Here is a 13676-nt window from a genome sequence, read left to right as displayed (position 1 = left end):
TTCCCATCTCAATTGTTTATCATCATCTGTGAAAGAGAGAATAATAACCAAATTGCTCAAAATGTACAAAAATAAATTTCTGACATATTTAAAAGGTCACTGATATATATTTTTTTTATAAGTCATAGGTTATACATCCGTGATCAATATAGCCACCCTCCTTTTCAATAACAGTCATAGGCCTCCATCCATGGCTTCTGTCAGTTTCTTAATCTGTTGACGACCAACTTTCTTGGCAGCACCAAACACAGCCCCCCCAGACCAGACTCTCCCATTTAACAAGAGGCCACAAGTTCAGTAGAGTTTAGTTCTGGTAAGGAAGAGGCCATGTCATATATTCTTTCATCTTAGAGGCCTTACTGGCAGGCAAGCAGTGGAGACTCTGATGCATGCAATTGAGCATTGTCCTGTATAAAAATCATGGTTTTCTTGAAGGATGCAGACTTTTTCCTGTACCAATGCTTGAAGAAAGTGTTGTCTAAACACTGCCAGTAGGTTTTGGGAGTTGATTTTTAGACCGTCTTCAGCCCATAAAGGTTCAACTAGCTAATGTTTAATAACACCAGCCCATAGCAGTACTCCACCTGAGTTGAAGAGGAGGTGTTTCCGTTACTGATTCAGCCATAGATCTAGTACTTTGAGTCACTCTCTCATCTGAGCAGTCCATAAAACCTTTGAATAACTCTGTCTCTGGATATTTCTTGGCCCAACCTTTGTTTCCCCTCCTGAGTTCATTGGTTGTCCGGCTTTAAGGGCCTATTACACGCTGCGACATCGCTAACGATATATCGTCGGGGTCACGGTGTTTGTGACGCACATCCGGTGTCGCTAGCAACGTCGCAGCGTGTAACACGTATGAGCGACTTTAAACTATCGCAAAAGAGGCAAAAATCGTTGGTATGTGAGACGTCGTTCACTTATCAAAAATCGTTGCCTATTCACTAGCGAGGTTGTTTGTCGTACCTGCGGCAGCACACATCGCTATGTGTGACACCACAGGAACGAGGAACAACCTCGTACCTGCGGTTGCCCACAATGAGGAAGGAAGGAGGTGGGCGGGATGTTCGTCCCGCTCATCTCCGCCCCTCCGCTTCTATTTGACGACTGCCGTGTGACGTCACTGTGACGCCGTATGTACCGCCCCCTTAGAAAGGAGGCGGTTCGCCGGCCAGAGCGACGTCACAGGGAAGGTAAGCCCGTGTGACAGGTGTAAGCGATGTTGTGCGTCACGGGCAGCGATTTGCCCGTGACGCACAAACGGGCAGCGGGTACGCTTGTTAGCGATGTCGGTACCGATATCGCAGCGTGTAAAGTACCCTTAAGTCTTCCCTACCTTTGCCATGTCTCTGTCCAATAAGCATTCAAGTTTATACAGCTTGGTGTTGGAAAATCTGCATATAAATGATGATCTAATCAAAATACTCGCCTACTAATTCAGCACACACTGTATATGTTAATATATATTTGTTGTTCTTGCTTTTTCTGTCCATATCTTTCTTACTTCCAGTATGAATAACACTGAGTTGTTCTGTAATGGATGATGTGAATACACAGTTGTTTTCTCTTCCCCCTCCGGATTGTGAGTGCTTCCCTGGAATTCCTTCTTTTCCCTCCAGCAGTGAATTTGAGCTCACATTGCTATCTACTTTCTAGTAACAGCTGATTACCTGGGCTCTTTCTCTACAGCCCATTATCAGCTACAGTCTCTGAGAACCCTTAAGGCCCAGTCATACGTAGCACAACGACTTACCAGCGATCCCGACAACGATATGACCTGATAAGGATCGCTGGTAAGTCGCTGGTGAGATGTCACACAGTCAGACCTTACCAACGACGCAGTAACGATCAGCGACCTGTATAACGATCCCGGCGGGCGTTTGGACTGTGTTAGGAGGTCGTTGGCAGGCGTAAAACCCAGCGATGCTTTCTGCCCAGCAGGACATCACCTTTGAAGAAAATGGTCCGGACCCTTCGGCAACGACTAGCGATCTCACAGCAGGGGCCTGATCGCTGGTAGGTGTCACACACAACGAGATCGCTGGCAAGATTGTTGCTACGTCACAGAAACTGTGACTCAGCAACGATCTCGTTAGCGATCTCGTTGTGTGTGACGGGGCCTTTATAATGTATCTTTCCTTGTAGTCAGACAAGTAGTAGCGGATACCTCGGCTTTAGAGAAGTAAAGGGTCTCTTGTTTACCATTAATTATGAAGCACTCTTTTGTCAGGTCTTGCTGAAAAATCAGAATATGGCAAATATGGACATAATGCAATTTCCAAAGTATAATAATTCAGTCACTTTAAGCCTGGGAACTTAAAAAACAAGTTGGGGCGATGGATAGTGTGGTCAGGGTGCTGTCTCGCGATGTGGATATAGTCACCTCTCATCATATATTGTGCATTTCTCGTGTGTCTTCTGCACATGGCCAGTAATCCTGTGCTTCCCTGCAGCTTCTAGTGGAGATACTGATGAGACCGAGCTTATTTCCTCAGAAGAAGAAACACAAAAGTGAGTGTCTCCTTGGCTTCTGTTTCCTGACTGCTCCATTATACTTGGTTTGTGCTATGGGGCTACCCTGTTCTATGGCTTGTAAAAAAAGTGGTGGTGTTTTTTTCATTTTATTTTTTTTGTTGTTTTTTAGACCTAGTCTATCCTAAAATACATTGCCTGACTTCTAGAAGGTACATTTGAAGAGACAGTTTACTTTCTATAACCACTCTCCATTTGTCCTCTCTAGGGCTTGTCACACTGAGAGGCGTTTTCTACATGCCCTGTTAGTTACCCCCTCTGTGCAAGTGGCTATAAAGAGAAAGTGTGCGGTTGTCCATGGCTTTCCGTGGCAATAATCATTTTATTTACAAAAAAAAATGAAGCTAGGTCGCAAAATGAGATTCAAGTATATGGGCCATCGAGGCCATTGACTATAATGATGCAGATGGAGTCACAGTGTGCTCTGTTGTGCATCATTTTTGGCCATATACACCTATTAGAGGGGGACAGCAAGACGCAGTTGACTACATCTTGCTGCCCACCTCCAATAGGCATATAGATACACAAATGATTCACAACAGAGCACACTGTGACTCCATCTGCATTATTATAGTCAATGGCCCCTTTGGCCCATATGCTTGAATCCCATTTTGTCAGGGGCTCGGACAATTACCCCAACAGAGCTACCAAAACACTTATGTGAGCACAGCCTTAGTCCTAGAAAAGCATTTTAAAAGGGTTGTTCCCTATATATTAAAAATAAAAATATATAAATATATATATTCTTTATTTGCCCATCCTAGCTCCATTATTGTGTATTCATTCCGGCCTTGGTCTGCAGCAGTCAGGGAGCGGAGTGGGTCTTTCCATCTAACCATCTACATTGGCAGCACAGTGATGCAATGGACTGTGTATTTTGGAAAACATTTTCTGAAAGGGGACAACCTCTTTAAAGGGGTTCTCCAGCAAACAAAATCAATTTCAAAATTAACTTTATCATTGGATCTTGGAATAATAAGTTCCACAATCAGATGTTTGTTCCTGTGCTGAGATAATCTTATACATGTGCCCCTGCTATGTACTGTGTAATAGCTGTGTCTGACCGTACAGGGACATGGTCTGATCATACCACATCTCCTGGGCAGGGAGGGACGCAAAATAGAGTATACAGACAGGACAACACGAGATCATAGCTGCTGATTATTTTGTAAGGTAAAACATTTCCCTGTTTTTTTTTTATTTTTATTAAATGTTTTGCCTCAAATAAAGAATAATTTGTGATCCCGTGCTGTAATGTCTGTATACTTTTTTTTATTTTAACCCCGGCCCAGCAGCTGTGGTATGATCAGATCATGTCCCTGTACAGTCAGACACAGCCACTACACAGCACATTGCAGGGACACGTATATGAGATTATCTCAGCATAGGAACATTGTTTCAAACACATCCAACTGTGGAACTTATTATTATTCCAAGATCTATTAATTAAAATGAACTTTTGTTTGTAGGGAAAAAAACACTTTAAAGAATATTTAACTAATAGAGGTGGATCTTTTTATTTTTTTTTAGGCACCTTCGCACTAGGCAGAAGTGTCAATTTTTATTTTCCTCTTCCAAGGTGTTGTTTTAAGGTTAGGGCTACATGGTGACCCTGCTCAAGATGTGACACCCTGCAGGCCTACATGGAAAATATTTTTGCAACAGTGATAGCTTTCCTGAAAAATTAGAATAAAGAACACGTTCCCTGATCAGACGTGCTCCTTTAAAGGGAACCTGTCAGGTCCAATATGCACCTGTAACCACGAGAAGTTCTGGGTTTATATTGCTAATCCCTTCCTTAGGCTATGTGCGCACTAGGCGTTTTTGCCGCGTTTTTAGCGGCGTTTTTTACCGCGTTTTTGTGCTGAAAACGCAGTGACATTGCTTCCCCAGCAATGTCAATGGGTTTTCAGAAGTGCTGTCCTCACACAGCGTTTTTTTTTAGCTGCGTTTTTGTGGTGACCACAAAAACGCAGCATGTCAATTATTTCTGCGTTTTCCACTGCGTTTTTCACTCATTGAATTCAATGAGATGTTAAAAACGCAATGAATAACGCATATAGCCGCGTTTCTATGACTAAAAACGCAGCTATAAACGCAAGGGGTGGGCACTACAGTGACGTGTACAGGAAGAGGATTCCTTCTGTTGGTAAACACAGAAGCATGAATCCTCCCGGTACCGTCACAGCCGCGTCCACCTCCCGTCCTGTGCACGTCAGCTCCGTGCGGCGCCATGTCTGGGCGGGAGGTGGAGGCAGCGGCGAAAACCAAAGTGAACAGTAGAAAAAAAAAAATGTCATATACTCACCTTTCCGCAGGGTCCCGATGCCATGTCCGCTCCCATCTCCTCCCGGTCCCGCCGCTCTGGCTGTGTGCAGTCTCCCCGGGGCAGGACCTTGCTTGCAGGACCTGGCGCTGATCACCTGATGCAGTCACCTGACGCATCAGCTGATCGTAGTCTCGCCGGCTTCTTCGCGCCCGGCCGGCTATCAGCTGATCCTGCAGTCAGGGGACTTCATCAGCTGATTACCGGCAGCTCCGGCAGCGATCGTATAGGATCAGACTCCTGTCCAATCGATCGCTCCAGGAGCTGCCGGTAATCACCACAGCACATAAGTGAGTATTATTTTTTTTTTTTTTTTCAACTGATGCATCAGCTGATTGTATAACCGGCTTTTATAGAATCAGCTGATGTGTGATGTGATTCAGGCACTTGATCCTGACACATCATCTGATCGCTTTGCCTTCCAGCAAACCGATCAGATGATATTGGATCCTGATTGGACGGCGCGGGACCCTGACCCAGGATTACTGCGGAGGGGGGTTTATTTCAATAAAGATGGAGTCACTAATTGTGTTGTGTTTTATTTCTAATAAAAATATTTTTCTGTGTGTTGTGTTTTTTTTTTATCTTTACTAGAAATTCATGGTGGCCATGTCTAATATTGGCGTGACACCATGAATTTCGGGCTTAGGGCTAGCTGATAATATACAGCTAGCCCTAACTCCATTATTACCCGGCTAGCCACCCGGCTTCAGGGCAGCTGGAAGAGTTGGATACAGCGCCAGAAGATGGCGCTTCTATGAAAGCGCCATTTTCTGGGGTGGCTGCGGACTGCAATTCGCAGTGGGGGTGCCCAGAAAGCATGGGCACCCTGCACTGTGGATTCCAATCCCCAGCTGCCTAGTTGTACCCGGCTGGACTCAAAAATTAGGCGAAGCCCACGTCATTTTTTTTTTTTAATTATTTCATGAAATAATTAAAAAAAAAGGGCTTCTCTATATTTTTGGTTCCCAGCCGGGTACAAATAGGCAGCTGGGGGTTGGGGGCAGCCCGTACCTGCCTGCTGTACCCGGCTAGCATACAAAAATATGGCGAAGCCCATGTCATTTTTTTTTCTTTTTGGGCAAAAAACTGCATACAGTCCTGGATGGAGGCTGCTGAGCCTTGTAGTTCTACAGCTGCTGTCTGCTCTCCTGCATACACTAGTGAATGGAGGATGCTGAGACTTGTAGTTCTGCAGCTGCTGTCTGCTCTCCTGCATACACTAGTGAATGGAGGATGCTGAGACTTGTAGTTCTGCAGCTGCTGTCTGCTCTCCTGCATACACTAGTGAATGGAGGATGCTGAGACTTGTAGTTCTGCAGCTGCTGTCTGCTCTCCTGCATACACTAGTGAATGGAGGATGCTGAGACTTGTAGTTCTGCAGCTGCTGTCTGCTCTCCTGCATACACTAGTGAATGGAGGATGCTGAGACTTGTAGTTCTGCAGCTGCTGTCTGCTCTCCTGCATACAATGAACATTTTGAAAAAGGAAATGACATCAGACCTTTTTTTTTTTTTTTTTTCATCAACAATCTTTAATGGCATTGTGCACTGATTAAAAACGCAGTGAGCAAAAACGCAGCAAAAAACGCACCAAATCGCGGCAAAAACGCATGCGTTTTTGCCGCGTTTTTTTAGCCGCGGGTGCGTTTTTTAGACAAAAACGCACATAAAAACGCAGCGTGAAAAAAACGCCTAGTGCGCACATAGCCTAACCGTCCCTGTATACACTAGCATAGATAAAGAGATCTTTAGAAAAAGTAATCCAAAGATATTTTATCGTGAGCGCGGGGACTAGTTGCAAGGGTGTGACTTCTCCTGGCTAGTCGCCCCCATTAGCATGTTCGTACACCCCTGTGGGCGTGCTAACATGCTAATGAATGCACAGCATCAGAGAATGATCTCACTCACCTCTCCGCTGCCATCGCGTCCGACGACACTGAATTTCGGCTCAGTGCGCATGATCACGTACTCTCGGTCATGCGCACTAGATGGGTTTGAAGCCGGGATTCGTACATCCAGCTTCATAGTGCACATGACCGAAACTCCGGGGTCATGTGCACTTAGCCGAAATCCAGGACTCGTTACGGGATGGCAGCCGGAGAGGTAAGTGAAATCATCCTCTGACACTGCACATTCATTAGCATGTTAGTACGCCTACAGGGGCATACTAACATGCTAAGTGGCTGACTAGCCAGAGGAAATCACACCCTTGGGACTAGTTCCCGCACTCATCACAAGATAAAAGATCTTTAGAAATACTGTTTCTAAAGATCCCTTTATCTATGCTAGTGTATACAGGGACGGTTAGGCAGGGATTAGCAATATGCACCCAGACCTGCTCGTGGTTCTGGGTCCATATTGCACCTGACAGGTTCCCTTTTTAAATATGTTCTTTGCATCTTACTTCCATATAGTTGCTACTGAGATTTATTGTGAGGTGTTTCCCTCCTTTATTATACTTATATTACTTATTGTATCTTATGCATACTACTGGTTGTCCTTTTGTGAACCTTTTAGCCATGTGTTTTTATATATATATATATATATATATATATATATATATATATATATATATATATATATATATATATATATATATATATATATATACATACATACAGTATGTCTTCCCAATAATTTGCAGCCTCTTAATGCACATCTTTTATTCCAGTTGGCGATGAGCTGATAAAGGACTGCCTGAGCATCCTGTACAACACCTGCATATGTGTAAGAACCTTTTCTGACCTTTATTGGACACTCAAGCATATATGAAGTGCTTATTTTTAAAGGGAACCTGTCAGTATCTTCTACAGCCACCAAATCATTGTATGTATTTATAGTGCTATAAAATATAAGCAAGTTTATTTATGAACCCAAAGCCATGTTCCCCGGCAGTGAGACATCGCCTTTTCAGGTTCTGCGTATATGTCTAAGTGCATTGGGACGAGATGATGCACTTCATTTTATGAACTCATTGAATAAGTGTTCTTTCAGTGTTGTGTAAATGTGGCACCTGTACAGGAAACATCCTTGCCTCTATTTTAAATGCAGCAAGAGCCAGTTGGTGAAATGTACATTGGTGAGATCATTTCTGGATTGTTGAGACTAGGCATGTCAAAACCCGCACCCCACAGACGAACTGGGGCGGCTATAAATGCAGTCCAATTTTACTCACTGCAAATGCTTTAATTTTCGTGCAAAGATGTACTGTGTGTGCACATTCAGTATTAACTATGCTGCTCACACAAGGCTGGATTAAGTCTATCACTGGCCTGTGCTAGGGTTAGGGTGTTCTTTGTAGGCTGAGTTGCTGTGCTCTGCCCTTCTGTTCTGCTCCCACCATTATAGGTCTGCATTCTGTAATTTCCCCCCATCTTAAGGGGTTAGGGGAGGGCATATACAGCAGTTTGTATAAACAATTCATATTTTCCAGATTTCGTTTAGTATTGCACTGGTGATGGAATTATCACCTGTGCAATACTATGGACTGCAGTTGAGAAACACTAATCTTATGTGACATGTATACAGCAGACTTGGTGTATCCTATACGGTGTGTGTATATAGCAGTTTCAGTGTATCTTATGCAATGTGTATTCAGCAGTCTCGGTGTTTCCTATGCAATCTATATACAGCTTTTTTGGTGTTCCCTATCCATTGTGTACACAGCAGTCTGTTACCTATGCAATTTGTATACAGCAGTCTCTGTGTTCCTTATGCAATATGTATGCAATAGTCACTGTGTCCCCTATGCACGGTGTATACAACAGTCTCTGTGTACCCTATGCAATCTATATACAGCTTTCTTGGTGTCCCCCCTATCGAATGTGTACACAGCAGACTCTGTGTTCCCTATGCACGGTGTATACAACAGTGTCTGTGTACCCTATGAAATGTGTATACAGCAGTCTGTGTCCTCAATGCAATATGTTTATCGCTTTAAAATACTTGTTAGTTTATCTGTTTCTGGGAAAAGCGACCCAAGAATAGATCAGGATTATTATGGTAGTGGTGGATATGATGAAAATTATTCCCGCACTTTTTTTTTTTTTATTTTTTTAAATAATTTATTACCCATCAGCTTTCATTAGGGTTTGTGTATTTAATGTGTGGCTCAACACATTTCTTCCTATGTGCTCTTGAGATGCTAACAGGTTGGACACCCAAGGTTTAGACCTATTTAAAAACTATCACTCATGCACGGCACTTTACTTTGCCAGCCAGAAGACTACTGCTACTATCCAGATCGGGGCTTATTACATCTGTGCTGCCCAATGATCTTGAGGTCTTGCTGCTGTCTCTTTAATTTGGCTACCTAAAAAAACAAAGAAAAAGAAACTAGCTCCTACCATATAACATACTGCAGTCTTTAGTCTGTCCGTTTGTGTTGAGGAACCTTTTAAGACTCATTTTCAGAATGGTTCGACTAGTCTAGATCTCCCCCCAAAAGCCCTCTTTTGTGTTGGAAAGGCTAAAGCTTATGATTACATGAAAGGTGTCCCCCAGTAGGAACAGTGCCACTCCATTCATACATAATAGCTTGAATGACACTGATTTGCAATACAAGACGCAGCCAATGGGTGGGATAGTGAATGTAGCGCAGTCTTTTAGAATACTATATGTGCTTGTTTTACTTTTAGGTGTTTTTGGTTTATATATATTTTTCAGGACAAAATGAAATATATTCATAAACAGATGTAAAATTAAAGGTTGTGCTACATACCTTACACATATCTCAGTGTGATGTGTTACACTAACTCTCATTGGTGTTGCGACTCCCATAGACAGAAGGGGTCACCAAGCGTTTGGCAGAAAGGAACGACTTTGTACTTTTCCTCTTCACACTCATGACCAACAAGAAGACCTTCCTGCAAACCGCAACCCTCATAGAAGACATCTTGGGTGTTAAAAAGGTACAAATAAATGATGAATGTGGATGGTTTTCCTGTATTAACCGTAATCCTCCAGCTCGGGGACGATACTTGAGATATTTATGTATTATCTCAAATATTGTCCCTGAGATTTTATTGTTGCGCCCCTCTGGCATGATAGATTCCATCAACAGCTTTCAGAATATACTACTCAGTATTTGTGTGTTTTCTTTTTAATGTCTACACTTAAATACCTCATGAATTCTTGGGCCTGGTAAATTTTTGCATTCAAGTATGTAAAGGGGTTGTCTTGGACATTTATATCAATAGCTAACTGTAGGATAGGCCAAGAGTGTCTGAATGGTGGGGGTGCGACCCTCGGCACCATCGCCGATCAGCTGTTCCTGGTGCAGGCGGCAGCCGAATGTGATCAGTTGCAGAGATGCTCCGTTCCATCAATGGTATAGTGACCATGGCTGGAAGCTGCACATCCACCCCCAATTTTAATTAGTAGGGGACATATATTCAGTACCTGGCCGGGGCCACTATGCAGTTGATAAAGCTTTGCAATTCAACCCTGTAAATGAGCATATACGTCCATTATCAGGAACAGATGATCAGCGAGGGGTGCCTAGAATCACTTCCCTATCCTTCAGGTATTGATGACCTACCCAAAGTGTCCCGGACAAGCCTTTTAATGCAATGAGGCTCACTATGCTTGGCTAGTCTGAGACACTTCCCCTGTTATCGACTTTTCCAGAGCTGTTCATGGTAACTAATTTGTAGTGACACATATAACAGCAGATCCACAGCTCAGGAACACAACAGAAGGACACACAAACAGCAGATAATCTTGCTCCACTTACGCCATTAAATAGCCTGAGAGGTGGTTTAATAAATCATGGAGAAACTTGTGACCACCTACTGTGTGCTTCTGTGTTGTGTAGAGTAAAGATGGAGGTCATCATTAGTTTTCAGCTGCAACATTAATTTGTTTTCTAGGAGATGATCCAGCTGGAAGATATACCGAATCTTGGAAGTCTGGTGTCAAGCTTCGATCAGCAGCAGCTGGCAAACTTTTGTAGGATTCTCTCTGTTACCATATCTGAGCTGGATACAGGCAATGATGATAAATACACCCTGCTCGCTAAAGACGCGCAACAGAAGAAAACGCAGAGTCCGTCCAGGGCAGAAGTCAATCAAGGTGAGCCGCATGCTGGGATTGGAGAGATCTGTTAATAAACCAATATACATTCAGAATTTACTTACCTGAGCATTTTGATTCAGTTTTACAAAGAAATATGAATTTGTGTTATCATAGCTTTTTTCATTTAAATACATAAGAGGATTTTCCCTTGGACTGATTCTGTAAGTCTAGGTTAACATTTCCGTTAATTTGTATCAGTCACAATCCACGGCTCTAGTAAACAACGGAATCCGTTTGGCGGATTCTGTTGTTCCCATATACTTGTATGAGCGGCGGATTGTGACTGATGACGCTGCGTTGCATTTTCCGCCCGACTGATTAGTCATGGAACAACTGACCGTCGGGCGGCAGGAACGCAGAGTGTAACGTTTTTTTGAGCAGCGGAATCCTTAGGATTTCGCTGCGCATTCTCTCTCTCAGCAGCCAAACGATCAGCTGATTGCCTGGCAGCCGCCTTCTATGAGCGACAGCTGATCACCCGGCGGCCAGCTTCTGTGAGCGATCAGCTGATCACCCGGCGCTCGGCTTCTGTGAGCGATCAGCTGATCACCCGGCGGCCGGCTGCTGTGAGCAATCAGCTCATCACCCGGCGGCCGGCTGCTGTGAGCGATCAGCTCATCACCCGGCGGCCGGCTGCTGTGAGCGATCAGCTCATCACCCGGCGGCCGGCTGCTGTGAGCGATCAGCTCATCACCCGGCGGCCGGCTGCTGTGAGCGATCAGCTGATCACCCGGCGGCCGGTTGCTGTGAGCGATCAGCTGATCACCCGGCTGCTGTGAGCGATCAGCTGATCACCCGGCTGCTGTGAGCGATCAGCTGATCACCCGGCTGCTGTGAGCGATCAGCTGATCACCCGGCTGCTGTGAGCGATCAGCTGATCACCCGGCTGCTGTGAGCGATCAGCTGATCACCCGGCTGCTGTGAGCGATCAGCTGATCACCCGGCTGCTGTGAGCGATCAGCTGATCACCCGGCTGCTGTGAGCGATCAGCTGATCACCCGGCTGCTGTGAGCGATCAGCTGATCACCCGGCTGCTGTGAGCGATCAGCTGATCACCCGGCTGCTGTGAGCGATCAGCTGATCACCCGGCTGCTGTGAGCGATCAGCTGATCACCCGGCTGCTGTGAGCGATCAGCTGATCACCCGGCTGCTGTGAGCGATCAGCTGATCACCCGGCTGCTGTGAGCGATCAGCTGATCACCCGGCTGCTGTGAGCGATCAGCTGATCACCCGGCTGCTGTGAGCGATCAGCTGATCACCCGGCTGCTGTGAGCGATCAGCTGATCACCCGGCTGCTGTGAGCGATCAGCTGATCACCCGGCTGCTGTGAGCGATCAGCTGATCACCCGGCTGCTGTGAGCGATCAGCTGATCACCCGGCTGCTGTGAGCGATCAGCTGATCACCCGGCTGCTGTGAGCGATCAGCTGATCACCCGGCTGCTGTGAGCGATCAGCTGATCACCCGGCTGCTGTGAGCGATCAGCTGATCACCCGGCTGCTGTGAGCGATCAGCTGATCACCCGGCTGCTGTGAGCGATCAGCTGATCACCCGGCTGCTGTGAGCGGTCGGCTGCTGTAAGCGATCAGCTGTTCGCACTCATTAGCCGGCCGCCGGGAGATCATCTGTTCGCTCTCATTAGCCGGCCGCCGGGAGATCAGCTGTTCGCTCTCATTAGCCGGACGGTTATTGTGAACGATCAGCTGATCGTTCTCTCTTTTACAACGGAGTCTGACAATGAATTCTAATTCTTGTCATCCGTTGTACAATGCATCAGTCACAAGCGTCAAGCAACGCATGTGACTGATGCAAAACAACGGAAATGTGAACTAGCCTAAGCTGATAACTGCATACAGCATTAGACTACAGGGAGAGGTAGCCATGCATGTGAGTATCTCTCCACCAAAGTTGATAATAGTAACTAACAGCTTCCATAGACTGCATTTGAAGGTGGCAAAAATCTTCACAGCCCCCCTCCTTGTAGTCTGTGCAAAGATGTTGTTGGTGGCTTGTGAGAAATCCTGTAAATGTGCCAGAAATGTCCAAAGTGGGAATCTTTTTCTAGCTCTAATTTGGATTACATCGGAATAATTTAGCTTTTCACCAGTAGCTCAGAACCTCCTATCGATATCTGTAATTTCCCTAATTGTATTATGTTCTTTATTTGCAGCCACCCTTTTGAATATCCCAGGGTTCATTGAAAGATTATGTAAGCTGGCTACACGTAAGGTCTCGGAATCTACAGGCACCACCACCTTCTTGCAGGAGCTGGAGGAGTGGTACACATGGCTGGACAATGCCTTGGTGTTAGATGCCTTAATGCGTGTGGCTCATGAAGAAACGGAGCAGAGCGGAACTGGTAATAATGAGTTAAAAATAAGGTGCTGTTTCATATATTTTTGCTGTGAGACAATGCTTAGTTGTGTTACCTGCCTTCTAGAATCATCTGATGAAAACGGCCTGGCTAATCCTTCCTCCAGGACGCAGCTGCCGCAGTCCATGAAGATCATGCATGAGATCATGTACAAAGTGGAGGTTCTGTACGTCCTCTGTGTCCTGCTGATGGGGAGACAGAGAAATCAGGTCGGTACTGTTCTGATAGTTTCACCCCTTCTTTATCTTTATTTCTGCAGAGTTCTCAGTATGGCAGGCTCACTGCGGACTGCAGACCTATTCTTGATGTACTTAAAGGGATGGTCTAGTTTAGAATCTCATTTTTTAAATTGCCTGTGCAGAAATCTGATGT

The 13676-nt window shown here is 45.1% G+C and overlaps 1 protein-coding gene across 1 annotated transcript in view; it reads left to right on the top strand.

Moving 5' to 3' along the window:
• The window catches only part of TRPC4AP (transient receptor potential cation channel subfamily C member 4 associated protein), a 112467-nt gene that overhangs the window by 42174 nt on the left and 56617 nt on the right, over window positions 1-13676 (top strand). Inside the window, exons 4-9 of the mRNA XM_075347568.1 lie at window positions 2451-2508; window positions 7529-7584; window positions 9639-9767; window positions 10728-10929; window positions 13101-13289; window positions 13371-13513. Of these exons, the coding sequence (XP_075203683.1) occupies window positions 2451-2508; window positions 7529-7584; window positions 9639-9767; window positions 10728-10929; window positions 13101-13289; window positions 13371-13513 (777 nt within the window). The remainder of the gene's footprint in view (window positions 1-2450; window positions 2509-7528; window positions 7585-9638; window positions 9768-10727; window positions 10930-13100; window positions 13290-13370; window positions 13514-13676) is intronic.

This window comes from Anomaloglossus baeobatrachus, chromosome 5 (genome assembly GCF_048569485.1).
Source record: "Anomaloglossus baeobatrachus isolate aAnoBae1 chromosome 5, aAnoBae1.hap1, whole genome shotgun sequence".
In the NCBI taxonomy this organism is placed as follows: domain Eukaryota; kingdom Metazoa; phylum Chordata; class Amphibia; order Anura; family Aromobatidae; genus Anomaloglossus; species Anomaloglossus baeobatrachus.
Note: the sequence above shows the minus strand (reverse complement) of the source record. Positions and strands in the feature narration are given on the sequence as shown.